This window comes from Lissotriton helveticus, chromosome 2_1 (genome assembly GCF_964261635.1).
Source record: "Lissotriton helveticus chromosome 2_1, aLisHel1.1, whole genome shotgun sequence".
NCBI lineage: Eukaryota > Metazoa > Chordata > Amphibia > Caudata > Salamandridae > Lissotriton > Lissotriton helveticus.
In genome coordinates, this window is record NC_136059.1 from 1,111,966,485 (window position 1) to 1,111,992,385 (window position 25,901).

Sequence of the window (25,901 nt, forward strand, 5' to 3'; positions counted from 1 at the left end):
TCCCTTGCTCCCAAAGCACATTTCAGGTCCTCCCACCTATCAGTGTCCCATCTTTTCTTTGCTTCTATAGTTGCCTTTTTATATGTCGTCCTGGTTTAATTAACGGACGATCATTGGCCTTGATGGAATCTACCAGAGCTCTTTTCATTTTGCGGCACTAATCATTATACCACGGATGAGGGGGCTTTTTTCTTATTCTGTTTGTTTTTTTTAGATCGAAGAAATCTAATGTGACCTCTTCTAGTTTGGCGTGGTTCTTCTTCACCATCTCCAGATCTATGCCATCCCCCTTTTGGTTTAGTGAGAGGGAAGCTCTTTGGAGCACTGGAACCAGAACTTCATAAAGAGAGCTCATTTTGGTTTGGGATTGTCTAAGATCTGACCATCTTACTCGTCTCCTACAGTTAGAGATTATCAACCTGTGGTCTATGGGGTTTTCCATGACAGTGGCGTTCCCTTGTTTAAAGCCTTTTAATTCCAACTCAAGTGCATGATGGTCACTATCATGTCGTTGGGTAACCCTAAAGTCTAAAATCCTCTCCCAGGATTTAGAATTAATTAAAATATAATCTAGTAAGGATCCCCGTTCGTTTCAATAAAAAGAATAACAATTGGAGGTTTCAGAGGGGGTTCTGCCATTACAAGCTCTAAGGGAATGTTTTAATGTAAGGCAGTTCAAATGCATCACCAAAGGAGACCATTTTTTAACTGGTGGGCAACTAGTCTCTGGAATAATGCAGAAATTGTCCTCCTCAGATAATCCCTCCTTGAGGAAAACCCTCAAGTGGCTCGAATTGACAATTAAAATCCCCACCCAAGATCACCATATGTTTATCCGCAATAGTGTCTAGAAAGTTAGATAATTCATCCAGCGTGTGTGACTCTTTGGCTAAAACTGTAGGTCTTGAGTATACATTAATGAGGGCTACAGACATTTTTAGTGGGAAATATAATAAAACACATAGAATGGCTTTTGACCCTGTATCTATCTCCTCGGCCCGACATCCTAAATGAACACCCACCCACGTAGTGAGGCCACCAGATGGTCTCCCTCTACCTTCAAAGGTTGCAGGGATACTAAAGGTGGCAAAGCCCAACCTAGAAATCACCCCTCTAGCCCAGGTTTCTTGGAACATGCAGATATCAAATTGGTTGGTGAAGGAGCCCCAAGTGGGGTCCTCCACCTTGTTGTTCAACCCTGCCTCATTCCAAGATATAGTTCTTATTATTGAGGGATTAATAGTTTTCAGTGGTTGGGGCTCTACAACTGGTAGGGGTGTTAATGTTTTTATTATCCCACAGTCATCCTTGGGGATATACCCTGGTGAAAATGTAGTTATAATAGTAATAACATTCCTTGCTGGGTCGCTCTCATTTTGGGTACAAGTAGGGGAGCCGCATGCTCCTTCTGCTTTGGTCCCCACTAGGTATAACGCAAGACCCTACTGTTCCCACCTCAGCATCTATTTCCAGTCTTGCTGGGGCAGTTCGTGCTATGATGGTAGATGGCTTTTCCCTCAGTCAATCAACTCCATCTAGGCAACTATATCTATTTGCGATGGGTATGTTGTAGATAGGCTTTCCCTGCCAGTGCTGATCTAAGTGTGGTGGTGCAGAAATCTTATAATCATTTCTCCTTTGCTGCTCCCCTCGACGAAATTCATAAAAATGAGTATGGGGGGGGGGGGTAAAAATACCCTAGTGGAAGCACCTGAATACCACTTGATAATTTTCCATCCCCCCTAGATAAAATACTTTGGGTCATCCTAGGATTTCTAAAATTAATTATTATGTAATCCCCGAATATATCCTTCTGACATCTGCCAAGCCAACCCACCCTGCGTGTGGTTAAGATTTCATCTATGTTCTCATATCTGAAATGTCTATTATTTACCAACCAGTGGGCCTATTTATTATGTAAATCCTGGTGGGACTCAAATTGCTCCTTCCTGAGTTCAGGGACACCTGCAAGGATAATAACATATGGTGTGGATGCTGGGGGGGAGGTTAATAACTCTTGGGGGACTTGGGCAATTGGTATCCTCTGTTGTTTTGTGAGCACAGGCCCCCACGTGTCTAGAATTTACTGCTAAATGCTCTACGGGCCGGATCAACGGGGGTATACTTGTGGATTGGTTTGAGGTAACCGGTAGGGGCTTAGCAATGCAGTCCCTATTAATCTCCCTTGCATGTAATACCCCACTTGTACTTAAAGGTACTGTTTGGACACTAGATTTGGAATGGACACTATCGGGGCCATGGTTTAGGGTGTCTCGAGATTGTGCCCATTCTCGGCAGTGGCAGAGCCATGAGTTGTATACCTCAGTATCCAGTCATTAAAAAGGATAGTCAACCCTTCAACCTTCTCTTGAAGGAAATTAAGTTCATCCTTTACGATATCCCTCATTTGGAGCTGAAGGTCGACTATCAACTTTGAGCCCCTTATTGGCTGTTCGCTTGCAGTTTCTACAGTCTCTCCTTGCTGAACCCCCACCCCTGTTTTCCCCTTGTCTACCAAGTGACCCTGGACCTTCTTCCTCCTTGCAACTGGTTTCGCCTTTGTTTTAGGTTTACTATTTCGACCTGGTTGAGCTTGCGGAGTGGCCCTGGTATCACTTTGGATGGTGACTTCATTTATTAGTATTTGGTCACTAGAGAGCTCAGATGATAAGGCCCCTGAAATTTGTGGAGTTACAGGATCAGGTGAAAGAATTTCTAGATTGGGGGTCAAGGACAGACACCTCTCGGTCCGTTCAATTTCAGATGCCATCGCACCCAGTGCCTTTTCTAGCATCCTATCGATGGAGGTAGGATTAGGTGTTGGTTTGAGCGGGGCCTGCTTCTTCTCCACACATGCTCTTCTCCCCATTCTGGCTAGTTCTGCATTGAAATTCCCCCTTAGCTCTAAAGTTTAAAAGGTATGCAAGAACACGCTACTCAACTAACGGGAGTGCACAGCTAAATCAGAGCTTTAGGGCATAGCCATAAAAAAGTAGAACAAAAAAAATAAAGACATTAGTTGTGAAAGTCCAAAATAGGCAAAGAGTTCTTAGTGCACTTAAGTCCTCCTGCTAAAACCATATAATTCTGGCTATACACTAGGCTAGCTATAATCCGATAGAGACCGGTTATCACTACAATATCTAAGCGCACCAGTGTTGTTGTTGACAGTACCTTGGCTTCAGCACCCCGAACTTAAAAATAAGAGGTATGGCCCAGCCCGGCCTCTGACGGGAGCGGACGGGCTCGCCGTTGGCCCGCGCGCGTCGCGCACTGTGGAGTCCCGTGGCTCCTCTTATGCACCTCCTGGCGCCAACAGCGTGTTTCCTGGCGTCCCCGCCGCAAAGGCTACTGGGGAGTGTAGTCCCTGGTGGCAGCAGGACAATGGCGGCTCCCCAGCGATGTCCGGTGCAGGCAAGTCCCCTGAGGGCGAGAGTCAGCAGGCAAGATGTCAGGTAGGTCGGTGGTGAAGGCTCCCGCACTGCGGAGTCCCGCTGCTCCTCTTATGCACCTCCTGGCGCCAACAGCGTGTTTCCTGGCGTCCCCACCGCAAAGGCTGCTGCTGGGGAGTGTAGTCCCTGGTGGCAGCGGGACAATGGCGGCTCCCCAGCGGCGTCCGGTGCAGGCAAGTCCCTTGAGGGCGAGAGTCAGGGGGCAAGATGTCAGGTAGGTCAGTGGTGAAGGCTGTAAGAATCACAAATCAGACAACCAAACTCTGCATTAAATTTTGGAAACGTGATCTACATACCTTCTATAAGTACTCCAGTAGCTTTTGGCGGAGTCATGGGTCACGTTCAAAACTCTATGCATCATTCAAAAAGCATATTAGAACAAAGGCATTTCTACTTCAAAAGGTCTCCAATGTCTAAACCCCATCAACATATGAATTGCCAGCTTACCCTTGATTTTATTGGTAATCCTTCAGGAAGCAGAGCTTTCGGCATCCAGGGAATCAGACCCAGAAATACCCTGAATTCCACCTTGCAAGAAAAAACAAACCATCTAGACTGCAGAACACTCATAAAAACTGGCCTTGTCAGTAAGGCATTTCACTGAATGATATGCTATTTCAAGGACATTCAATGAAGTATTCTGGATAAAGGCCACCGTCTCACATTTTAGGCCTTTAACTAGCAGTGTAATTTTCAGACTGACTTCCTTTTCCATGCTAGTAACCTGTACCGGCCTTAAGGGCCTTGTGACACTGTCCAAAACTCTAAACAAATAAATATCAAATAACTGCTTCCTATTGGTGGAGTGGCATTGGGACACTAGGAGAGGCTGGTATAATGATGTGAGCTTTTTGATGCTCTCCTGTGTTACACTACCACCATCTTGCTTGCCCCTGCCTCACAACATTCCTTTCGCTGATACACTCCAGAATTTTCACCCTCTGGTTCACTGTGTGTACACGCCTCCAAGGCAGCTTGTGGTGCAGGACAATATTGTATAGTATTGTTGTACTTACTCTCAAACCACCAGACTGCACTAATATATCCAAACACCTCAAGGAGCTCCCCTGGCTTCATATCCAAAAACCTGCGCTATTCAAGCTTCTCACAAACACATACTTAGCACTACACTACCAAGGTCCTGCTTACCTCAACAGCTGCATCCAGCTCCAGACACCTACTAGATATCTGCATTCAACCAAACTCCTTCTCGCCCCGCATCTGCTGCGCCAGACCCAGGAGCCATGCCTTCTCCTACCTAGCCCCCAAAGTTTAGGCCAATCTCCAGTTCCAAATGAGAGCTGACAGCTTCATCGTATAGTTCCTAAAAAAACGGGAAGTCTGGCTCAAGTAATGGGCCCCAGACTGGGCTGCACTCCTGTCATAGGTGCCAGTATACGCTCATGGGTGACATGCACGCCGTACAAATAAGAATAACATAACATTACTAAAAGTATATATACATATACAATCTTAATATACACCCCAATGTTGGGGTGTTACTTTATTCCCTGGAGCCGCGTTGCAATAATCTGCACCCCGCTGTGTCCCGTGTATACCTTCACAAATAGGTCAAACTAAACTGCAGACTATGTGTTCTCTTGCAATTAAATATGCAATTCACTTATTATCCTTTAATAAAAAAATCTGCATAGTGTGCAATTTTTTTGACTATTAACAAACTTCACAGTCTCTGTCCTTAACAGCGTTTATCTATGTAGAAATAATGCTTGTATCCCCCAAAAATTCAGCCTTAGCTTTTGTAAAATAACCTTTTCTCAGAAATTCTTATGCAAATCATATACATCCCTATAATGACTTCTGAAACAACATTCCGTTTTTCGTGGAGCTCCACATTTTCAAAAGTCCATGAAAGTTTTTTAAAGCTACCGTTTCTCATTATATTACAATATCTTAGCACTTTAGACACGCATGCTATATCTTCATAATGTAGAGGTCCGTTTAATGAGCATTTCAAAGCACATTTTCCAGTGATCATGCTCTGACTTTTGCACAGGGCTATGTGATCATCTACTGGAATGATGCTGACAGTGACAGGAAGGATCAGTGAAACATCAGTACCAACTGGTACAGTGCTGGATTAAACCCATCGGAGGCCCCTAGGCAGATGAAATTTTGCGGGCCCCCTTGCAAACTATCTCTGAATACGTTTAAGGTCTCACCTAGGCAGCGCATGCACTGTCTCTGCGAGACATGCTGTATTCAGGATATGGACTTTAAAAGTTCCGCCCATTTTGAAGGACTGCCCTGTACATGTGTTGTTACTCAGAGCTTGGGAGTACTATTTCTTTCTTTAACCTGGACCATTGGAGACCAGTGCTCGAGGTTCACTGAGCTTTATAGTAAACAGGGCTGTTAATCTTGTTCTTATCTTGCCACATTTGCTGTGCATTCAAAGACCAAGGTCTATTTTGGCTGCAGCTGGCTCCTCCTCCCTCCTGCTCTTGAAACGCACGGCCTGGCGTCACCACACCAGCCTTCGTGTATTATGCATGCCTGTGTAGTTATGCACTACATCTTTGTCTGTTTTCACATCATTAGTGAACTGGCATGTTGTCCTGAAAGGCTCACCTGTCCATGGCATACTGAAAAATCCACCTTTAGTCTTGCTCCTAAACGCTTACAAAAAAACCTCTGTGTCTTTGATAAAATGAAGACTTTGTCTTTATTTGTTTGTTCAATCTTAATTACAAAGAAAAGTTACCTGTGAAAAATGAAAGCAAATTGGGTTGAACATCTCTTTGCAAATTTCCATATTTTCTGTTTCGCAATAGTAGAGAAAGCTTGTTTGCTCCATTTCTTTTCTATTCAAAAAATTAGCAAACAGTGTCATTAGTGTTGTAGCTACTTTCACCTCTATGTCGCTCATCAATCTTTAACTGAAAAAAAGTTTTCTCTGAAATGTATTATTATCCTGTCTTGGCTTGTGCCCTCAAGAGCTAAAAAAACAAGCATTTACAATACAACGGTTTCGCCTTTGCAAAAGTTAGAGCTATTGGCATTGTAAATGAGAACATTTTTATTTATGTGTTGGTTTTGAAAACAGATAAATAAATGGCATTGTCATTTACATTGCCAACAGCTTAATCTCTTGCAAATGTAAGACCTATTGTACCCTACTGGATTTCACTGAAGAAATTCAGAGTCCGGTCTGCAGGTGTCACGTGACAGACGGCCAATTGACAGCTGAGGGGGTGAAACCGTGCTGGGGTGGCACATTAACCCCTTCCATGCTGCCGCGATTCTGCTCCTGTGCTGAAGATTTCAGCGCGGGTGCGGTCATGACGGCCCTCAGCCGTCATCAGCACACGAGCACTGTAGTGCATGACGGCTGGATGCCGTCATCAGCATGCAAGGGGTTAAGGCGACGCTTGCTGAAAGCACTACACTACCCTACTGGAGTGTCAGTCTTTTTGGACATGGTCCACTCACTCATCTTGAAACAGGAAGCTCGCCACCAGTTCCACAAAAAATACCGTCATTAAATCTTTCCTTTTTAAGGGTTGGACATTTCAGTTGGCGTCTGCCCTCAGTCACGCTCGTCTCGCCGCCCATTGTCAATCACGCGCCTCTTTGTGCCTGGCTGTCAAGTGCCGGCGCGATCCGAGTGCGCATCTTCAGTCAGCCACGGCGTGCTAGCCAACCGAACTGCATTATGGGACTGGTAGGTTTGTCTTTAAATTATATGTGCGGAGTTTACAACTTCACCATGCTAATTAATGTTGGAAAATGTTCAGGGAGGGCGTCACTTAGCAGCTTCCGCCTCCCACTCCCGGAACCCGCCTCCTCATCTAAGTGGTTATATCTGAATGATGCAAGGAGAGCGGTAGGGGCTGGTGCTATATGGCCTGGTTTGCAATAAAAGTATCTTATTTACACCGACAAATCCATCAGAGCTCCGACTCACCCCCGAGGATCTCACTAATGTATCAAAGCCCCTGCTTTCCCGGAGTCCCCAGTCAACCCAGCGGATTCACAGCTCCCGAGTTCCCCACTTCCATGCGCGAGTACGTCATCCACTCCACGGTCTTGCTTCTGCAATCTGGGATTTGAAGGTTTTTTTTCTTCCGTGGTAAAACGAGGACTACAAATCCAACAATACAAAGACATAACAAGGGGCCGGAGACACAGCGGGAGGGGGGGCGGGAACGGACAGCGGGAGGGGGGGCAGGAAGGCAAGAAAATTAAACAAAGCACTCACCTGGACTTATTCCGGCGGCGGTCGGCCGCGGAATGACCAAAACAAACCTGGACGACAAAAAAAAAAAATCATGCTGGGATTTTCTATTGTGGACCATCCAATGCCTAAAAAGAATGTTTTGTGTCGAACATCCCCTGTAATGAGGTGTTTTGCAAACCTACTTGTCAGGAAGTTGCAGGCTGCACCTATCCTGTGTAAATACGAGTGTTTGAGAAGCCCGGTTGCAGTAGGCAGACGCTTCCAGGCAGCTGTTACCCCCCTGGCAGAATGTGCCCCCTACACTTGCACAACGTGTCCAGTTAAAACGTCTACTTTTAGATCTGGTGTTTGCTGCTCTTCCCCAGTGAAAACACAGATGTCCGCGTTGACAGATGCCACGCTGCCCTCCAAGTGTTCCGGCAATAAGGTGCTCATATAGTTAATGGACACTGCCCGCTCGCCATAGTTTCTAAAGTGCAGCTGAAAGCGCCGGGCGGGGCCCCTACAAAGAAGGGGGTCGAGGCATCAGCCTCGAGACCTGAGAAAGGTTCCGTCTGATCGCATAATACAGGCACCAGTCCCCTCTGTTGGCCCGCATGTTGCAGACAGATATTTTGGAATGTGTTGCACTAGGAAACCACCAGCAGAAATGTCCTTCGTGGTGATGACGCTGATTAGGTTCCAATTAAAAAACAAGCATTTACAAGTGGGAGGGGGGGCGGGAAGGGGCACACGGTCAGCGGGAGGGGGGGTGGGAACGGCACACAGTCAGCGGGAGGGGGGGCGGGAACGGCACACGGTCAGCGGGAAGGGGGGCGGGAATGGCACACGGTCAGTGGGAGGGGAGAGGGGGGGCAGGAACGGCACACGGTCAGCGGGAGGGGAGAGGGGGGGCGGGAACGGCACACGGTCAGCGGGAGGGGGGGCGGGAACGGGCACACGGACTGCATGTTCCCTTGAGTATTGATGGGACATCATACAAAATCCGAGTCATCCAGTGTTTACATTGACTTCCAGTTTTTCCAACTTTTAACACTTAGCAGCCGCCATGATTCTCCCTCCTTCATTTCAAGTGGGAGAGAGCCACGTGATACATTGTACCTCTGTTTAGCACTCCTGAAATTGAACCTACGTAAGTTAGCAACCTAATACGTGCCGCTCATTCTCTTGAAATAAGCAAGGTATTAGAAAAAAATGGAGGAAGGTAGTGGCTGTCAAGGGTTACGTTTCAGATACCAAAGTTGGAACAAGTACTGTTTAACAAGAAGCACGGGCACACGGACAGCGGGTGGGGGCGGGTTAACGGGCACACGGACAGCGGGAGGGGGGGCGGGAACGGGCACATGGACAGCGGGAGGGGGGGCGAAAACTGGATAAAAAAAATATTTAAAAATGCCGCTTACCTGCAAGGAAAGAAATCGCGCAGCCCACCGCATCCTGGCAACTTCAATCTCGCAGCCCACTCCTGCAAAGGACACTTTGAAACTGACCAAAACAGGACGAGAAAAAAAAAAAGATCCGCCCACCGCCGCATGACGTGAGCAGAAAGCCTAAAATTCTCGGGAACGCCCCCGAATCTGCTCCGCAATTGACGGAAAGATCTCTGTTCCAATGGCTAGCCTCCATTTATGGAGCTAGCCAATGGAACAGAGGGGCGGTGACCAAGCCACATACTGTTAACATAAGATTTTGCCTGCGCCGAAAAGCTGCGCGGTGTACAGCTTTCGACAGGCGAAACTTAAAAAGGGCCAGAGCTCTGGTTGGTGCACTATATAACCATGATTAATAAATGTATGCACAATAAGTCAACACATCAATAAAAAATACAAATATCCAGGACTTGTTTCGTAAGCACATAAATACAAGCATTTGCAATGCAATAGGTCTTGCATTTGCGAGAGTTTGAGCTATTGGCATTGTAAATTACAATGCCTTTTATTTATGTTTTTTGAAAACCTGCATACGGTGCTTGAACGTGTACTTAGTACTTATAGTCTTTGCTTACGAGAAGCAAGACTGGCAGTAAAAGAGGTGCAGTTACTGCCAGCCTTTCTTCTCGTAAGTAAGGACGATAAGTACAAAGTGTGTGTTTACACAGTGCATGCAGGTTTTCAAAACACATAAATAAAAAGCATTGTCATTTACAATGCCAATAGCTCAAACTCTCGCAAATGCGAAACCTATTGGATTGTAAATGCTTATTAATTGTACCAACCAACAATTGTAATAAACCAATTTTATTACACAAAACTAAACATTAACAATTATTATTGTTATTAAACAAAAATTAATTGGAAACAATTAAAGAAAGATTGATTGTAATTTTCTTTCAAGATCAAATCAATATTATTATGATCTGTTTTCGCACAGCCCCTAGCAGAAGTGTGACCCGTAGGCCGCTGCCTACTTTGCCTATTTGGTAATCTGGAATTGAACTGGTTCCACTGAAAGGCCCAATGTGTCTGGCTTTAATGAGCGTAAATGTTCTTTGCATCTGTGAGCACATTAAAGCCAGACCTATTGGCTTTGCCAATGTTTGTGTTTTTTATATGAGCCCTTTAACATCAAGAAAGGCTCTGAAGGATGGTGACTGTTAGCTGGCAGCTTTTATTTGCAAGCATAGCTCTCCTTTCTCAAAGCCAAACATTGTCTAACATTATATTGAAAATAATTGCATGGGTGATATATATTTAAATCCATTTTCATGTTTTATTCTTTCAGCATTAGAACCGTGTTGATGATCTGAAATCGGGAAAATGACGAGCATCAAGAATCAGAATCAACCTTTTTTCCCAGGATGCATAATTTTGTGTTGGGCTCTGCAGACATGCAACCCATGATGCCTCAGAAAAGTCTATATTGAATGCAAGAAATATTACTTAAAGATGCAGTTCATACACCACCTATGGACACATTACCAATGGTTTCCAAAATATCCATTTGCAATGCCAATATATTTAAAGTATCATCACATATGTCGAACCTGGAGATAGACCCACATAATGGGGTTACATTTCCAGGAAGGAACTAAAAATGCCTCTGACCAGCTGGGACTTGTTTTCAGCACGTGGGAGACCTTTGCTAATTGGTAGGACGCCCCTTTCAATCTCTCTCGTCTTTATGTTCATACCTTATTGCTCTTATGCATGATTGCTTAAAAATAAAATCTTTTGAGCTAAAATGTTTAATGTGCAGCAACGCAAAACTTTCCATGATGGTCCAGAATTTTTTTCCGCTTGGGTAAATCACATCCAACTGGTCACTCTACATTGGACAACCCATCTTACACAATTGTTGTTGCTGGCAGGTCCACCACAATAGAAGTTTCAAATGCTGGAACCGATGGCACTTTCGCCTTTTGGTACACTGCCTACAACCAGCTGCTGAATGGGGTGGTGCACCGCACAGGAGAACGCAAACTACATCTCACCAGGCTGGCTTTCGACCCGGCCACTCAACCGAGGCCGTGGTCCTGGCGGTCCTGGATGAATTGAAGGGCAAGGCCGACAGTAATCTTCCCCAGGCCTTAGTCCTGCTGGATCTGTCTGCTGCGTTTGACACGGTCGATCATGCCATCCTTCTTGACCGTGTCAGCGCAGCGGGCATACAGGGCTCTGCCCTCTCCTGGATCTCCTCCTTCCTTCAGGGACGGTCACAGGCTGTTCATCTTTCTCACTTTTCGGCGCCCTCCCTTCCCGTCACTTGTGGTGTACCTCAAGGTTCTTCTTTGTCTCCTCTTCTTTTTAATCTTTACATCCGCCCTCTCATTTCCTCGCTTCTTGAGCTGGGGGTCTCGGTGTACAATTACGCGGACGACCTCCAGCTCGTCTTTGACCTTTCTTCCCCCCCTCACTCCCTTTCTAAGCTCAGCTCTACCCTTGTCTTTATTTCTCAGTGGATGAGCTTCAACCATCTGAAGCTCAACCCTGACAAGACTGAGCTTGTTCTCACGGGTGGTCCTTCTAATCCCTGGTCTTCAGCTCACTGGCCCCTTTCCTTTGGTTCCCCTCCTTCTCCTGTTTCCGCTGTTCGGACCTTGGGCATCAAGATCAGCAATGATCTTTCCATGCACGCACACATCAGTTCTGTTGTATCCTCTTGTTTTCTTTCCCTCCGCCTCATTCGCAAAATCTCCCGGTTTTTTTCTGTTGATGCCCTCAAACTCATCATCACTGCCCTCATCACTTCCCGCCTGGATTATGGCAATGGCCTGTATGTCGGCATCCCAGCCTACGAGACTCGCCGTCTCCAGGCCATCCAGAGCCAGGCGGCCCGTCTGGTCCTTCGTCTTCCTAAGTTCTCCCACATCACCCCTGCCCTTAAAACCCTCCACTGGCTCCCCGTTCATTTCAGGTCCCACTTCAAACTCGCCTGCTTGGCCTTTCGGGCTCATGCCCGTTCTGCTCCTCACTTCATTAACTCTCTGATTTCTTCTCACGCTCCCACCCGCACTCTTCGGTCCTCATCCCTTTCTCTTCTTCACGTCCCCCGCTTCCGTAAATCCCGCACAGGTGGCACACGCTTCTCTGTGCGGGCTCCTCAGATTTGGAACTCTCTCCCTCTCTCTATCCGCTCTATTCCTATCTTCTCCCATTTTCGCAAAGCCCTTAAAACTTTCTTTTTTCTCCAGGCTTTTCCTGAATAAACCCCTCTTTCTCGTGCACTCTGGTTAGACATCGAGGTGATCCCCAGCGCCAGGAAGCCGCTTGGCCACAGCGCGCTTTAGAAGTCCCTTTTTCATTTCATTTCATTTCATTTCATTACATTTTCCTTTTTTGGCAGCAATCCACCACTTACTTAGGTCCCAAGTGATTACTTTTTGACCTGAAATTTTCTCTCATGTCACCCACACAATGACATGCCTATGTCACAAAATACCACGCAGAAATACAATCACATTATCAGGACTTTTGATAGTCACTCCCAAAGGCAGCAGAAAGAAAAAATAAACGTGCATTTTTAAATACAAATGTGATGTATGGAAGATTGGTCTATGCAGTAGTAAAGTTTTCTTTTTGCATTACACGCTCCACAACCCCACTCAAATAAGAAGTTAGCAAATAAGACTCTGCTACGGTCACTACGGTTAAACATGAACATAACACGGGTATACCCTGAACATAAAAACAGAAAAGAGCTAGCCAAAACCATAACATACATATTTGTATGCCCTGAAGTGGTAATAATATTTATTTAAATGAAGGGGTATCAAGAAAGAGTTCATTTTGATTTGGGATGTCGTCTTTGAGATGTTGGTGGAAGCATTGTAGGAAAATATTTTCGAAGCAAAACAACCAAATTTGAAATAATGTGGCTTCAAGGTTCGTTATTATGTCACATTGTCTCCCTCCAATGATAATGTAGGCGGTGACATAAAGTAGTGGTTTGAGGAGAGTCAATGTTGACAGGCATGCCAGTAAATATGGCGTTGCTAGTTCAACCCAGCTTCAACATCTGTCTGTGGTAACACTAACAGTCCCATCTTTATTGTTTTTCATGCCTAAGGCTAGAATTGAGCTTCTTTTGACAGATATTTCACACTGAGGTGGCCCTGCAGCAAAATCAATAAGAAATGTAGTAATTGTGCTGTAACGTTTATCGCTGCTTCTATTATCCTATCAGTAAGCAGAGTCTTTTAAAAACCTGTTCACTTGGAAGGTGGTGGTTACCTCATCGGTACTCCTTGTTTATTATTCTGGCCTCAAGGTTGCTGCTTCTCTTCCATAAGATGAGGTGAAGCCATGCAAAACATTCATACCAGTGCTATTCGGTATTAGGAAGGGACGCCCTAAACGTGCTCCTCTCTAATACCGAATCGCAAAAGCAAAATGCGATTTGTTAACAAGTTACAGAGTCGCAGTTTGCCTTTTGCACATGGAAAAATGCATTTTACCTGTCGCTAACGGCCTGATGGGATGTTTGCGACTGGTAAAATGATTCGTACATCTGGCCCTCAGACCTAAATCTAGAGCGTGTCTGACATCTTTGGCCTGATGCAACCTATCTGATTCATATTGACCAACAAAGGCAAACGGAACCTATTCAGTAGAGTTCATATTGTGTATTGAAAAAGAGTCAAACATTGGTTGGCCTTCTGCATCTATAATAAGGCTAGATATAGAATCTCCTCATACAACATCTCCAGAAGGCATTTCGTATCCAGAGGGCCATACCAGAATAGAGAAATGTGGATTCATCATTGGTATCATTAAAGTAAGTATTGTCATCTGTGTCATTCAACTCTTAGACTACAATTTGTAAAAAATACTTTTTACTCAAGTTATTCGAGTTATTACCTTCAAGATTTAGAGGCACGAGAGGAGTTAAGTCCTAAATTATTTGTCAGAACACTCGCCAGCTGAGAAAAATTTTGTATTCAATATATTTTGAATAAGCACCCTAAAGATTTTTTTTAGTGTATTTCATAGAGGAGAACACCGCTTGTTTCAGTGATGATTGCACAAAGAGATTCAAAATGTCACTAAAAGACTAACTTTCATCATCCTTACTATAAAAGGTTTAAAACCTTCACAAGCTATTTTTGTGAGGAATACCATTTTATAAAAGAGAATTTTAACACACAAAAAATGTGAGAAGTCAAATTTGTAATAACTATGACAAATAAAATTTAAGGAAATTCAATTAAATTGATGCAAAATACCCAACAAATGGAAAAACAGACGAGCAACTTGTATAGGTGTAACGAAAACCCCATGAGGGTTCAATCTAAATGTCTTAAAAGTCGGCGCCCACAAGGGAGTGTGAGGCCTGAGGAGAAAAGGATAGGTCGTGTGCCCGGTTCATGATGTCGTCAATGAGAGACATCACCTGAGAGGCAGAGATGTCCAGGCAAGCAGGAAGGAAGCACTCAGCCAGCTGGAAGCTTTGGGGTCCAGGCAACAAGTGCCAGTATGCCAGATAGGAGCATTATTAAAGGCAGAAGGGTGGGTCATTTGTCACCAGTAACTTAGGAGCAGCATGAAATGACACCTGCTCTGCGATGGAACTGAAGGAATAGAATGGTAGTTCGAGCTACCAACAAAAGGCACAAGTGCAGTATGTGTGAATGCGACTCACAACAATACCTAACTATGAAACCAGCATAAAACCTAAAACCAAGCAAATAAGTGTAAAGATTAAGCGTGTACACAAAATTTGAAAAACAACGGGAAACAATACTTATCTTGAAAGCAAGCAGCAAGAAAAGAAAGCAGCTTCCACATGGTCAAATGTATAAGACCTGCAAAGCACCCACAAATTGCGAAAATCACCAGAATTTCAAGTTAAACACCCACACAATTGGGCTTTCACTGACAGATGCACTGAAGAGTTCCAGTCACTGTAAACACAGGAGGAGCTAACATTCTACCAATACCTGCTTGATGGCGAGGAGATTGCTGCTGGGAATGTAAAAGCTGGGGAACATATGGGAAATGAATAGTCTTTTAAAAATGTGCACAGTGGCCAGAAGAGAGACAAAGGCCAATTACAGACCCAGTGATTTATATATACGCGTGTAGCATGACCCTCCTCAGAGTCTTGTAACATGCCGAAGGTGACATGAAGAGGAAGGCCTGGCACGCACCCCGAAACACAGAAAATCATTGGACTATAACTGTGTTTATCAATCCCAGTTTGAAAAGAAGCAGACACATCTTTCTAAAAAGGAAAACCTACATGTGCTGCTCCTATTCTTGTGTTCCCCGGCCTAATAAGAGTAATGAGATATCACTATGGATTGTGTTCGCAGAGTTATCTTTAATTACAAGAATTCATTAGTGCATCCTGTACATTACTTCTTGATCATGCTCTTTTCCTACTTTTGTTTGTTATGTGGCCAGAAGATTATTCGCCCTTAATTTAAATTCTTGATTTATACACACAATAAACAGGGGCCACCTCAAGGATTAAACAATGGCATCTGAAACACTGGGAAATTTGACCAGGATCACAAAGTTGGTCAAATGGAGACCTCCGTATTTAAACCACATCTCCTGATTTTGATAGCCAGTAGACCACATCTATGTTTCTCATTCACTTTGCTTTCCTATATCCATTAACCGCATGCGTGCGGGCGGAATTCCGCTCGTACGCTGAGGTTTACGTGACGAGCTGGGCTCGTCATCAGCGTGCGAGGAGGCTACGCCATGACGAGCCCAGCTCGTCATCAGCGTGGAAGGGGTTAAAAATGCCCCAGGAGGTATAGGGTGAAGGAATTGTTTAACAACATAGAACAGTAGAGGTGTGTTAGAAATGGGGGGCTCTAGTTGGCAGTGATAGGTACCTTTGTCCAAGTAGGGACCCTTCTTCCTAGTAACGGTAAGGGGAATACACTCCTAAAATAGCTCTTCTCACCCCCTTGGTATCTTGATGTGAGCAGACAGGCTTATCTCACAGGCAGTGTGTAAAGCATTTGTGAACACATACAGCAACACAGTGAAAACACTACAAATGGACACCACACTAGTTTAGAAACATAAGTAATCTTTATCTAAACCAAACGAGACCAGAACAACAAAAATCCACAATACAGTAATAAAAATATGACTTTCAAATCGTAGAAATAGTTCAGCTCAAAGCAAATTGCAGATGCAACACTTTTCACACAAAGTACCTTGGATGCATTGCGCACACAAACAAAAAGGGCTGCAGGGAAGGTGGTGCATCAGTTCCTTACACTCAGGGAAGGTGATGCGTTGATTCCTTGCCCCGGGGGAGATGATGTGTCGGTTCCCTACTGCTGCGCAGGGGAGGTGATGCGTCGGTGCCTTACAGGAGAGGAGGTGATGCGTCGGTTTCTTACTGCATGGGGAGGTGATGCGTCGGTTTCTTACTGTATCCCTCAACGATTGGACAGACTTGGTACCTCGATGCGATGCGACAATCTGGCATGATGCGTAGGTTCTTGCAGCCGCACAGCAGGGCTTCCGTCAGAATAGGTGCAGTGATCTTGGACTTCTGAGACCGGTGCACTCGATGCGGTGTGTGGTGATTTCTCGAGCCGCGGCACGCGCTGCGTCGGTTTCTTTGGCAATGCGTCGGAAACAGACACGGATGCATCACGCTTCTCGTTGTTGCATTGCTTTTCCAGCTCCCAACAGCCAGAACAACCTCCAGGGCCCCAGAACAGCTACAAGTACCTCTTAGCAGGTCTGAATTCCCAGCAAGGAAGTTCTGAGGAGCTCGGGTGAAGTCTTTGTGTCAATGAGACTTCAGAACAGGAGGCAAGCTCAGTTTCAAGCCCTTGAAGATCTTCTTCAAGCAGGGGACACAGCAAACAGCAAAATCCTTTTACCCTTTCCTTGGCAGAAAGTAGCCACTGCAGGCCAACACCAAACAGCACAGGGGCAGCATTCCTACTCAGTTTCTCCAGCTCTTTTCCTTGGCAAAGGTTCCTCTTGATTCCCAGAAGGGATCTCAAAGTCTGGGGTCTGGGCCCCACTTTTTATATAATAAAATCCTTTGTCCTCTGGGGACAGAGAAGCCCTGTGCTCAGTAAAAACCAGTTCTGTCCTCTCTGGTGCAGCTTCCTGGCAGGAGGTGGAGACAGCATTGTGGAAGGCCCATGCCCATTCAGGTGAAAGGAAACCTTCTCCCGCTTCTCTAAATGCAGCCCAGGTCTATTCAGGCCAGCCCTGACTCATCCAGACTCTCTAGAGCCACTGCACCTCCCCAGCCCCTGTCATCCCAAAGCCAGACAGCTGATACACATCCTAGCAGAGGCACACTGGAAGGCTAAGCAAGAAAATACCTACTTTCTAAAAGTGGTATTTTCAAACACAGAATGCAAAAATCACCCGCACTAAAAGATGCATTTTAACATTCTGAGTTCAGGCGTACTAAACTTTATTTTCCTACCGTGTTCCCAGGAGTAGTTATGTTTATAAGAGGTTATAAGCAAATTTCCCATTCTATCCTATGGGAACAGGTAGCCTTGCAATAGTGAAAAACAAAATTGGCAGTATTTCACTATCAGGACATGCCACACACACCAGTGCATGTCCTACATTTCACATACACTGCACCCTGCCCACAGGGGTACCTTTGGCCTACCTTATGGGTGAATAAAATGTAAGAAAAGGGAAGGTCAGGGCTTGCCAAGTGGGTGCACTTGCCAGGTCGACATGGCAGTACCAGACTGCACACATGCTCTGCAATGGCAGGCCTGAGTTACATTTACAGGCCGCTTATGTGGGTGGCACAATCAGTGCTGCAGCCCACTATCAGCATTTAATTTACAGGACCTGGGCACCCACAATGCACTGTACTAGGGACTGACTAGTAAATCAAATATGGCAATAATGGAATCACCAATCCATAACAATAATTTACAAATAGAGCACTTGCACTTTGGCACTGGACACCAGTGGCAAAGTGCCCAAAGCATCTAGACCAGCAAAACGTAGCCCAACACACAGTAAAAACACAGGAGGCAAAGGCAGACATACAGGGGAAACCCACGCCAATGATGCCAGGTCTAACAAAGTGGCCAGCTGATATCTACATATCCATTTCTATTTACAGTGAAATCCCTGGGGTAGATTCTGCAAGTCCCCATGTGAATAAGTATTTAAACTATCAATTCATAGCAAATGTTGGTTGATGGAGTTTTGAAATTGCACCATGGGAACAACTTTGAGTACCTCATGACTTCTGCAGAAGTTTACTATGCTGTACAAATATAGCCCTTACTATTGTCTTGAAAATGTGAGAGGTATGGGGTACTGTTGGGATAAACATTATTTGTTTGGTTTACTAATGTTTGTTCCTAATTTGTCCGTTGTTCCTTGGCCTCAATGGGACTGTAGTTTGTTTTGTCTCTTAGCTACTACACAAATAAAGCAGGAAATGTAGAACATACTGTGAGCCTCGGCTCTTGCCATAAAATTCATAGCCTGGCCCCTTTAACACTGACTGCGTGATGAGAACTAAAACTGAGAGTGGAAAATAATATGTAAATAACAGCCCTGCCAAGTGCCATGCATTAGAGGTGATACTTATGCCAGTTTCCTAATTTTCCCACATTCCAGCACTTAATAAATTTGCCAATACAAAGTTAAGTGCTCATTCCGATATCTTGAGTTATTGTTCAAGATATTTTGAGCCTACATTCTGTCGCAGGCAGTCCGTGGGTTAAATGTATCCTGTGCAAACACTCAGCTAGCATTTTGCTTCAGGTGGAGCAGAGATGGTTAGCATGGTTATGGGGTCAGGGAGCTGTGGATCAAGGAGCAACTAATATGGACGAGGAAAGAGGAGGGGCCGGGAGCTGGCCCACAGGGGAGAAGACGTTTTGGTGTGTTTGTGTTCTGCTTCCACTGTAAGAATGTGTAGAATCAGGTCCTCAGGCAGCAATGCATGTGCCACTGAAGACTTCAGTTGGATCTCGTATCCCAACAGTCAGCCAGGTGGTTAGAAGCAGTACATATATTGACCAGTTGGTGCTGGGAACAGGAGGCTGAGAATTTCGCCTATCTCCTAACCTTATCCAGGCTCCTGCAAAGCCTCACTATTCACTTTACTCAGACTCTCAGTCAAAAGTTTTTTTTTTGTACCATAGTGAATAAACATTACCATGAATACATCATAAAATAACACATACAATAAAATGGGTAAAAAGAAACCAGATCCAATAAATATACGTACAATAAGGAAATGTAAGTCAATCTGGGTAGGGAACCTCATAAACAATCCACCAATTTTCTTACACATTACCTGACAAACCTTTTAAAAATCCCTGTATTCCAATTAAAAATCTCCTGATTGCACATGCTACATTCAAAAATCTCATATTTCATCAACAAGAGAGGGCTTGGTCACAATTAGTGATTCCATAGTTGATTAAAATAGGTTTTAAAAAGGCTTTACGCTCATCTAAAAGCCACAAATATTCCAATAAAATATGTGTCCCGTTACATTTGATCTTTATCCCTCAAGTGCACACACCCTGCTCAACTTTCATTGCTACTTTTGTCTTCTTGTCTACATAACCTGGATTTATTCAAACCCTAAATTTTAATACTGCATTCCTAAGTTTGGGGTTTGGTAGGGCCTCGATATATGAAAATCTGTCGTAATTGTGCCAACTCTACTCAGACTGACAGGTTTTGGTCTACATTCTTATTTCCTCAGAATACTTTCCATAAAAGGAAGTGTGCAAACTAACAATACGAATCATACATTTCAACACTTTCGCTAATGTGTTTTCTATGTAGTCATTTATTGTACTTTGGATCGACTGTTGCATTTCATTTAAGTGTGGCCTTGCCTACTAACACTATGTGGCATTGTGATCTCTGTAGAGACCTTAGCATCTGTAGCAGTTTCTACATGTCTCTTTCTATGGCTGCTCCAGGTCTGTGCGAAGTGCAGATCAGCCTAGCAGATTATTGTGTCCCCGCATAGATGGTGTCAATGGGGCACATGCATCATTGTAGGAATTTGCATTTCCTAAATTGCGAAAATTAAGGAATCGCAATTTAGGAATTGCAAAATCCTATGCATCAGGAAATCCTACAATTTTTTAGGATTTCTTAATTTTCGGAATTTGCGATTCCTTAATTGCGAAACGCAATTAAGGAATGGCATTACATTGATTCCTACGCGCCTAGAGGCCTATAGGAATCGATGCCGTTTTGCATTTTTTTGGGGGGAATTCGCAATTAGTTGCACCCCTGAAATGTATTTTAAAGTGCATGTTTCACACACACATGTCCTAAGGACATGTGTGTGTGTAACATGACACTTTCCAAAACGCATTTTTGTGTTTTTTTAAAGAATTTCGCAAATTAACACGAGGGTCAACCTCGTGTTAATTTGCACTTCCTATTTCAAAATTCGCATTTTTTTAAAAATTGATGCATTGTATTTAAGGAATCGCACAAATGCGATTCCTTAAATGCATTCGCATTTTTAGGAAATGCAAAAAAAGCGAATTTTGAAAAATTGTTTCATGCATCCCAAAAACGTATTTAGGAAGCGCAAACGGCCAAATTTACCGAATCGCACCGTTTGCACTTCCTAAATAGGTTGATGCATGTGCCCCATTGAGAAGTACAAATGGGTCCAGCAGCGTGTGGGCCAACAACCACTGAGAGGAAAGAATAAATGTCATGCTTACTTGTATTTTTATTCTGAAAAGCTCTTCCCATTAAACTTTTATGCTGCTTATTTTTAAGGGCATTCCAATGTCAAAATGTACAGTATGCAGTGCCCCCCCTCCAACTCAGTCCCTAGCAAAATCTCTCACTTGTCCTTAATCTAAAGAAAAATAACATTCATTATTCATTAAATACTTTATTTCGGTTCTTTTGTAAACCATAAAAGTGCATATACAATAACAAATACATTGTCACAAAAGAACAAGAAATACACACATTTCATATAGAAGAGCCCATGCTATAAAAATATTATTTCCGCCCAGTAGAACAATGTTGTTAAAGACACAAGGACGAAATTTCACAAAGATACATTACTGGTCCAGTTTCTCAATCTAACAGATAGTTTTAAAAATTCCTTAATTTGGAGAATACTGTCACTGTGCAAAAGCTGCAAATACAATAGTGCCGGTCTAATTTGCATAAAACCAAGTTTTTTTAAAAGAGTTACTAGGTAGCGTTTACGTGGGAATTCATAAAATTTACATAAAAAGATAAAATGCAGCATATCCTGCGGAGACTTTCCGTCGCAGCCGCAGGGTGCTGCCAATTTGTTAAAAATGTCAGTTTTGGCCCTGATCAGCAGATGGTGGAACAGGTTAAATCTGAATCTAGTCAACAGAAATTTTTCATGAGAGGTCAATGAGCCAGCCAGATACGGTTCAAGGGTTTCACAGGTTTTAAGCATGACGAATTTCCTCACGCTGTGTCTCTGGAGGTCCACCTCTTCTCTCAGAGTCCTCGTGTTCAACAGAAATGTCCGTTTAATGGACTCCAGATCCCCTTTCACAATTTGGCTTGGGTTTTCAAAAAGTTCTGGTCGCCCAAGTCTAGCAAAGTTAGACTTCAGATATTTTAGCCAAGGGGAATGCATTGCCATATCCTGACCCAAAAAGTCCTTCATAATGAGGTGCGTTAAGGGTATGTCCTCATTCATCCATAGTTTTAGCCAACAGGTCAGGGGACGCAGGGAAAACAAGTCACCTAAATAACGCGTCCCCAGCTCCTCATGGACAACAAAATTGGACGTGCCAGTAGGGACACACAAGAGACACTTCAGAAATTGATTCTCAGCAATCTGTAATTGCTCCCCACCAACATACCCCCAAATTTCACTGCCATAAATTGCAGTTGCCACAGACTTCGCATTATACAATTTCAACATGGCACCAATGGGTTTTTCCCTAGTTTAGCAGCAAAATTAAAAATGGAAGCATTGACCCTCCCTAGTCCTCCTTTCTTTTTTACAAGTTGATGGTTCCAGTTTAATTTAGTGTCAAATAGAACCCCTAAGTAAGAGAAGGTTGTTGTTGAGGGAATTACCGCTTCACCAATCTTAAATATGAAAGACCTTTTTGGTTTATGACCAACTTGCATGACAAAAGACTTTGTATTATTGACCATAAGATCTCTCTCCGTCATAAATAAATTAAATGCATTCAAGAGGGAGTGAAGACCCTTCTCTGTTCTTGAGATTAAAACCGCATCATCTGCATAAAGTAGTAGGGGAATTCCCCTCCTACCTACTCTAGGACAGTCAGCCTGCACATTCTGTAACACGCCATCTAGCTCATTAATATAAAAATTAAAAAGGAAGGGGGCCAGGATGCAACCCTGCCGTACACCCTTACCAATACTAAAATTGTCCGTTACACTCAGGTCTTGTGAGTATCTCACGTTGGCCCTGGTGTTGTTATGCAAATCAACCAGGAAGTCAACCTGGCTACCCCCTTCGCCCTCATGGACTGCCACAGCTTTCCCCTGTTTACACAATCGAAAGCAGAGGACAAGTCCATGAAGGCGAGATGGATGGTACCCTTTTGCACTACAGCATATTTGCTTAATATTAAAAAGAGGTTGAGGCGCTGAGTTATTGTAGAACGGCCTCTGTAGAAACCATACTGAGAGATAGACAGAATATTGTTTTCCTCCGCCCAAACAGTAAGTCTCTGCAGTACAATTCTTCCTACAATTTTGACCATACAGTCTATTAGAGAAATGGGTCTGTAACAGAGTGGGCTACCCCTGTCCCCCTTCTTAAAAACGGGGACAATTGTAGACACACCCCAGGATTGCGGACACCCTTCTTTCACAGCGGCATTAAAAACAGACTCTAGGATAGGTGCCCAAAAACTAGGGTCAGACTTATATAAGTCAGGGGGGATCCCATCGGGCCCTGGCGCTTTCCCAGCTGTTAGCCCCACAATACCCTCAGTCACCTCACCTCTATAAAAACATATTTTCTCTCCCCTAACTACGAGGGCAGGGCTAGCAGACTCATCCAATGTGCAACAGTACAACTTCTTAAAATGTGCTACCCACTCCTCCTTAGTTATGTGACATTCTCGACCGACACCTGGCTCTTGAACTAAAAATGTTTTCTTCATCAATGCCCAAAATCTGGTACTACTCTGCAAGGTATCAGGGTCATGGATCTCCCTCCATGCCTCTTCCCTGAGGGACTCCTTGTGTCTAGCAATAGTATTTTTATATGTCTTCCGACACAACTGGACATTTGCCTTTATCCTTGGTTTCGCTGCCAGTGCTAATCTTAAATTTCTGGCAGCTTCTGAACAAGCATGATTAAACCAGTTAGGTCCTTTAATATCTAACTTCTTTGCTGGTGCCGATAATAACTGTGTGACCTTATCTGCTAGGTGTTGAAAAGCCTTAATGACAATAGCTGGCTGCGCACCTTCTTGCATACATGCCATAATCTCATCTGCACATGTGACTTTAATTTCCTTATACAACGAATCAGGGGCGATCATGGACCATTTCAGACGGCGTCTCCCATCTGTGGTACTCAACATTCCAATGGGGATGTTCACTCCTTCTTTAATCATCAACGGGCCCCTCAAGTGTACAGTAAGTGGATTGTGATCACTGTATTCACTTGCTTCAATGGTAAATGAGTCCACAAAAGACTGCATACCTGGTGTTAAAAGAACAAAATCTATGAAGATTCCCTTTCCATTACCCTTAAAGGTAGGTGTCTCAAAGCATGTGATAGGGTCCGTCAGGGCCATTGTCGCCGTTAGATCTAAATCACAGAGCATAGTATTTAAATGTTCCCCCTCGATTGTATGCTCAAAGTGAAAATCCTCACAGCGTTGACAATTGAGGTCCATAATACTTTTAAAGAGAGGGTCCCCACAGGGGTGCACATTAAAATCCCCCATCACCATGAGATTATGGGCGCAGTCCTTCATAGAACTACTAATAAAAGCATTCAATGCCACTATCTGACTGGAAGCAGTATAAGAATTAATAGCATTATAAAAATTAACTATTCCGGCCGTACAGTTTTCCCCCGTTAGAACTAATCCAATAAGACCAGTAAGACTTGATGAAATGCTCCGTATTTTGCAAGTAAGTGCAATGGAAATAAACGCAACCAATCCCCCTTTGGGTCTGCCCCTATTCTGCGCTAAAGCAGGGACGTAATACGCTTTATACCCTTAAAGGAAGAAATTACGGTCAGTTGACCATGTTTCCTGCAAACAAATGATTTGGAACCGTTTAATGTACCTAATCCAGTTACAGTCCTGCATCTTAGTACCCAAACCAGCAATATTCCAGGAGATAACATTGTTTAATTTTGTTTCCGCTAACACATTCTCTAAGCATCCCACTCCCTCTGATCTCCCATTTTCTCTACCCACAGATTCCTCATGTCAGTCACATAACTCTAGACCAGAAAGAGCATCAAATCTGTTCTGAGTTCCGATATTAAATCCATTCCCACCCTGGTTACCAACATTATTCAAATAGGCTTCCTTGGGGATTGATGTGTGGTAAATAAAATATTACCCTGGCATAATTTCTAGGCATTAACAATTAGCATGTATCAAATGAGAGGCAGAGAGTCCGTGGTGTCCAAATTAAAAGGGCTTTATTCCAATAACTCGAGTTAAGGGAGAATCTGTTCCATCACCACTGAGGTTCAGGAAGGGTCTTCTAACATTATTTACAGAGAACAACACATATATACATTTTTCCTTGTACATCGGGAGGAGCGCTCTAGGCAGAGCAAGAAAGAAAGAGATAAGAGCATGTGGGCATGTATGAGGGTGTACACTTGATGAGTCACAGGTGGGTGATAGGTTGGTGGCTACATAGAGGAGGAGTTACATGGCAGGCTGGAACTTTGCCCTACTTGTGCACGCAATTTGATCATGACGTGCAATTGACGTGTAACTGGGAGGAGAGCTGACTTTCAGTCTAGTAGAGAGATCTTTAGTGTCAAGGCGACCAGCACGTCTGGTACTAACTGATATCTTAAGTCAGGGGATGTATTATCTGAAGCAAAGGTTGCTCATCACTAAGAATCAGAAAAAGCATATATTTCTTCGTTCATTACATGGGGGCTGTGAGCTTTCTACAGATGCAAGTACTGTAATTTCATTTAAACAGAGACAGAAAAGCTGGGCCCTATCTCAGCAGACGGGTTCTGTTTACCTTTTTCACCGGGCATGCAGATAACTGTTAAGCAAAATATACTGTCTTGGCAACCCTTGCTCGGCTGAGCTAGAAGTATGCAGCTTTCAGTGTGTCAGGAGTCATGAAAACCCTGATTCAGAAAGTGGCTCAGACTGAACCACAAAAAGGGTTCATTACGATATTTATTTAAAAGTGCACAATGCAAATACATGGGCCTTCATGTTAGCTTAATGTTTGGGAAACTTGATGACAGGCACCTTAATGCAGGACGTGATTTCAGAGGCCTTGTGATTCAGGCCACTAAGAGAAATATGCATGGGTGACATGCACATACATGTAACATAGGGTACACGTAGGGGGCATCTTGGTCAGGCAAAATTTCATTTTCCTCATTCCCTCCTTGTCCCCTACTTAACCCTTCAGGATACATCTATATTCAACCGTATAGTTGATCATACAGCATCATTTGTTCGTCCTTAACCCTTTGTATACTTGGATGTGGAACACATGCAGTTGCACACAGGCCGCAAATGGCCGGGCCACACTGCAGACAGAGACAGCAACCAAATATCATAAGTAGGATCATTCCTAGGAAGGACAACACTTTCCACCCCCAAGCAGATATCACACCCCAGAGCCAACTGGACC

The 25,901-nt window shown here is 44.0% G+C and overlaps 1 protein-coding gene across 1 annotated transcript in view; it reads left to right on the top strand.

The window, feature by feature from the left end:
• LOC144819620 (alcohol dehydrogenase 1-like) overlaps positions 1–10,863 on the top strand; it is a 177,192-nt gene extending 166,329 nt beyond the window's left edge. Inside the window, exon 9 of the mRNA XM_078677439.1 lies at positions 10,375–10,863. Within this exon, the coding sequence (XP_078533565.1) occupies positions 10,375–10,399 (25 nt within the window). The 3' untranslated portion in view covers positions 10,400–10,863. The remainder of the gene's footprint in view (positions 1–10,374) is intronic.
• Positions 10,864–25,901: the final 15,038 nt, after the last annotated feature.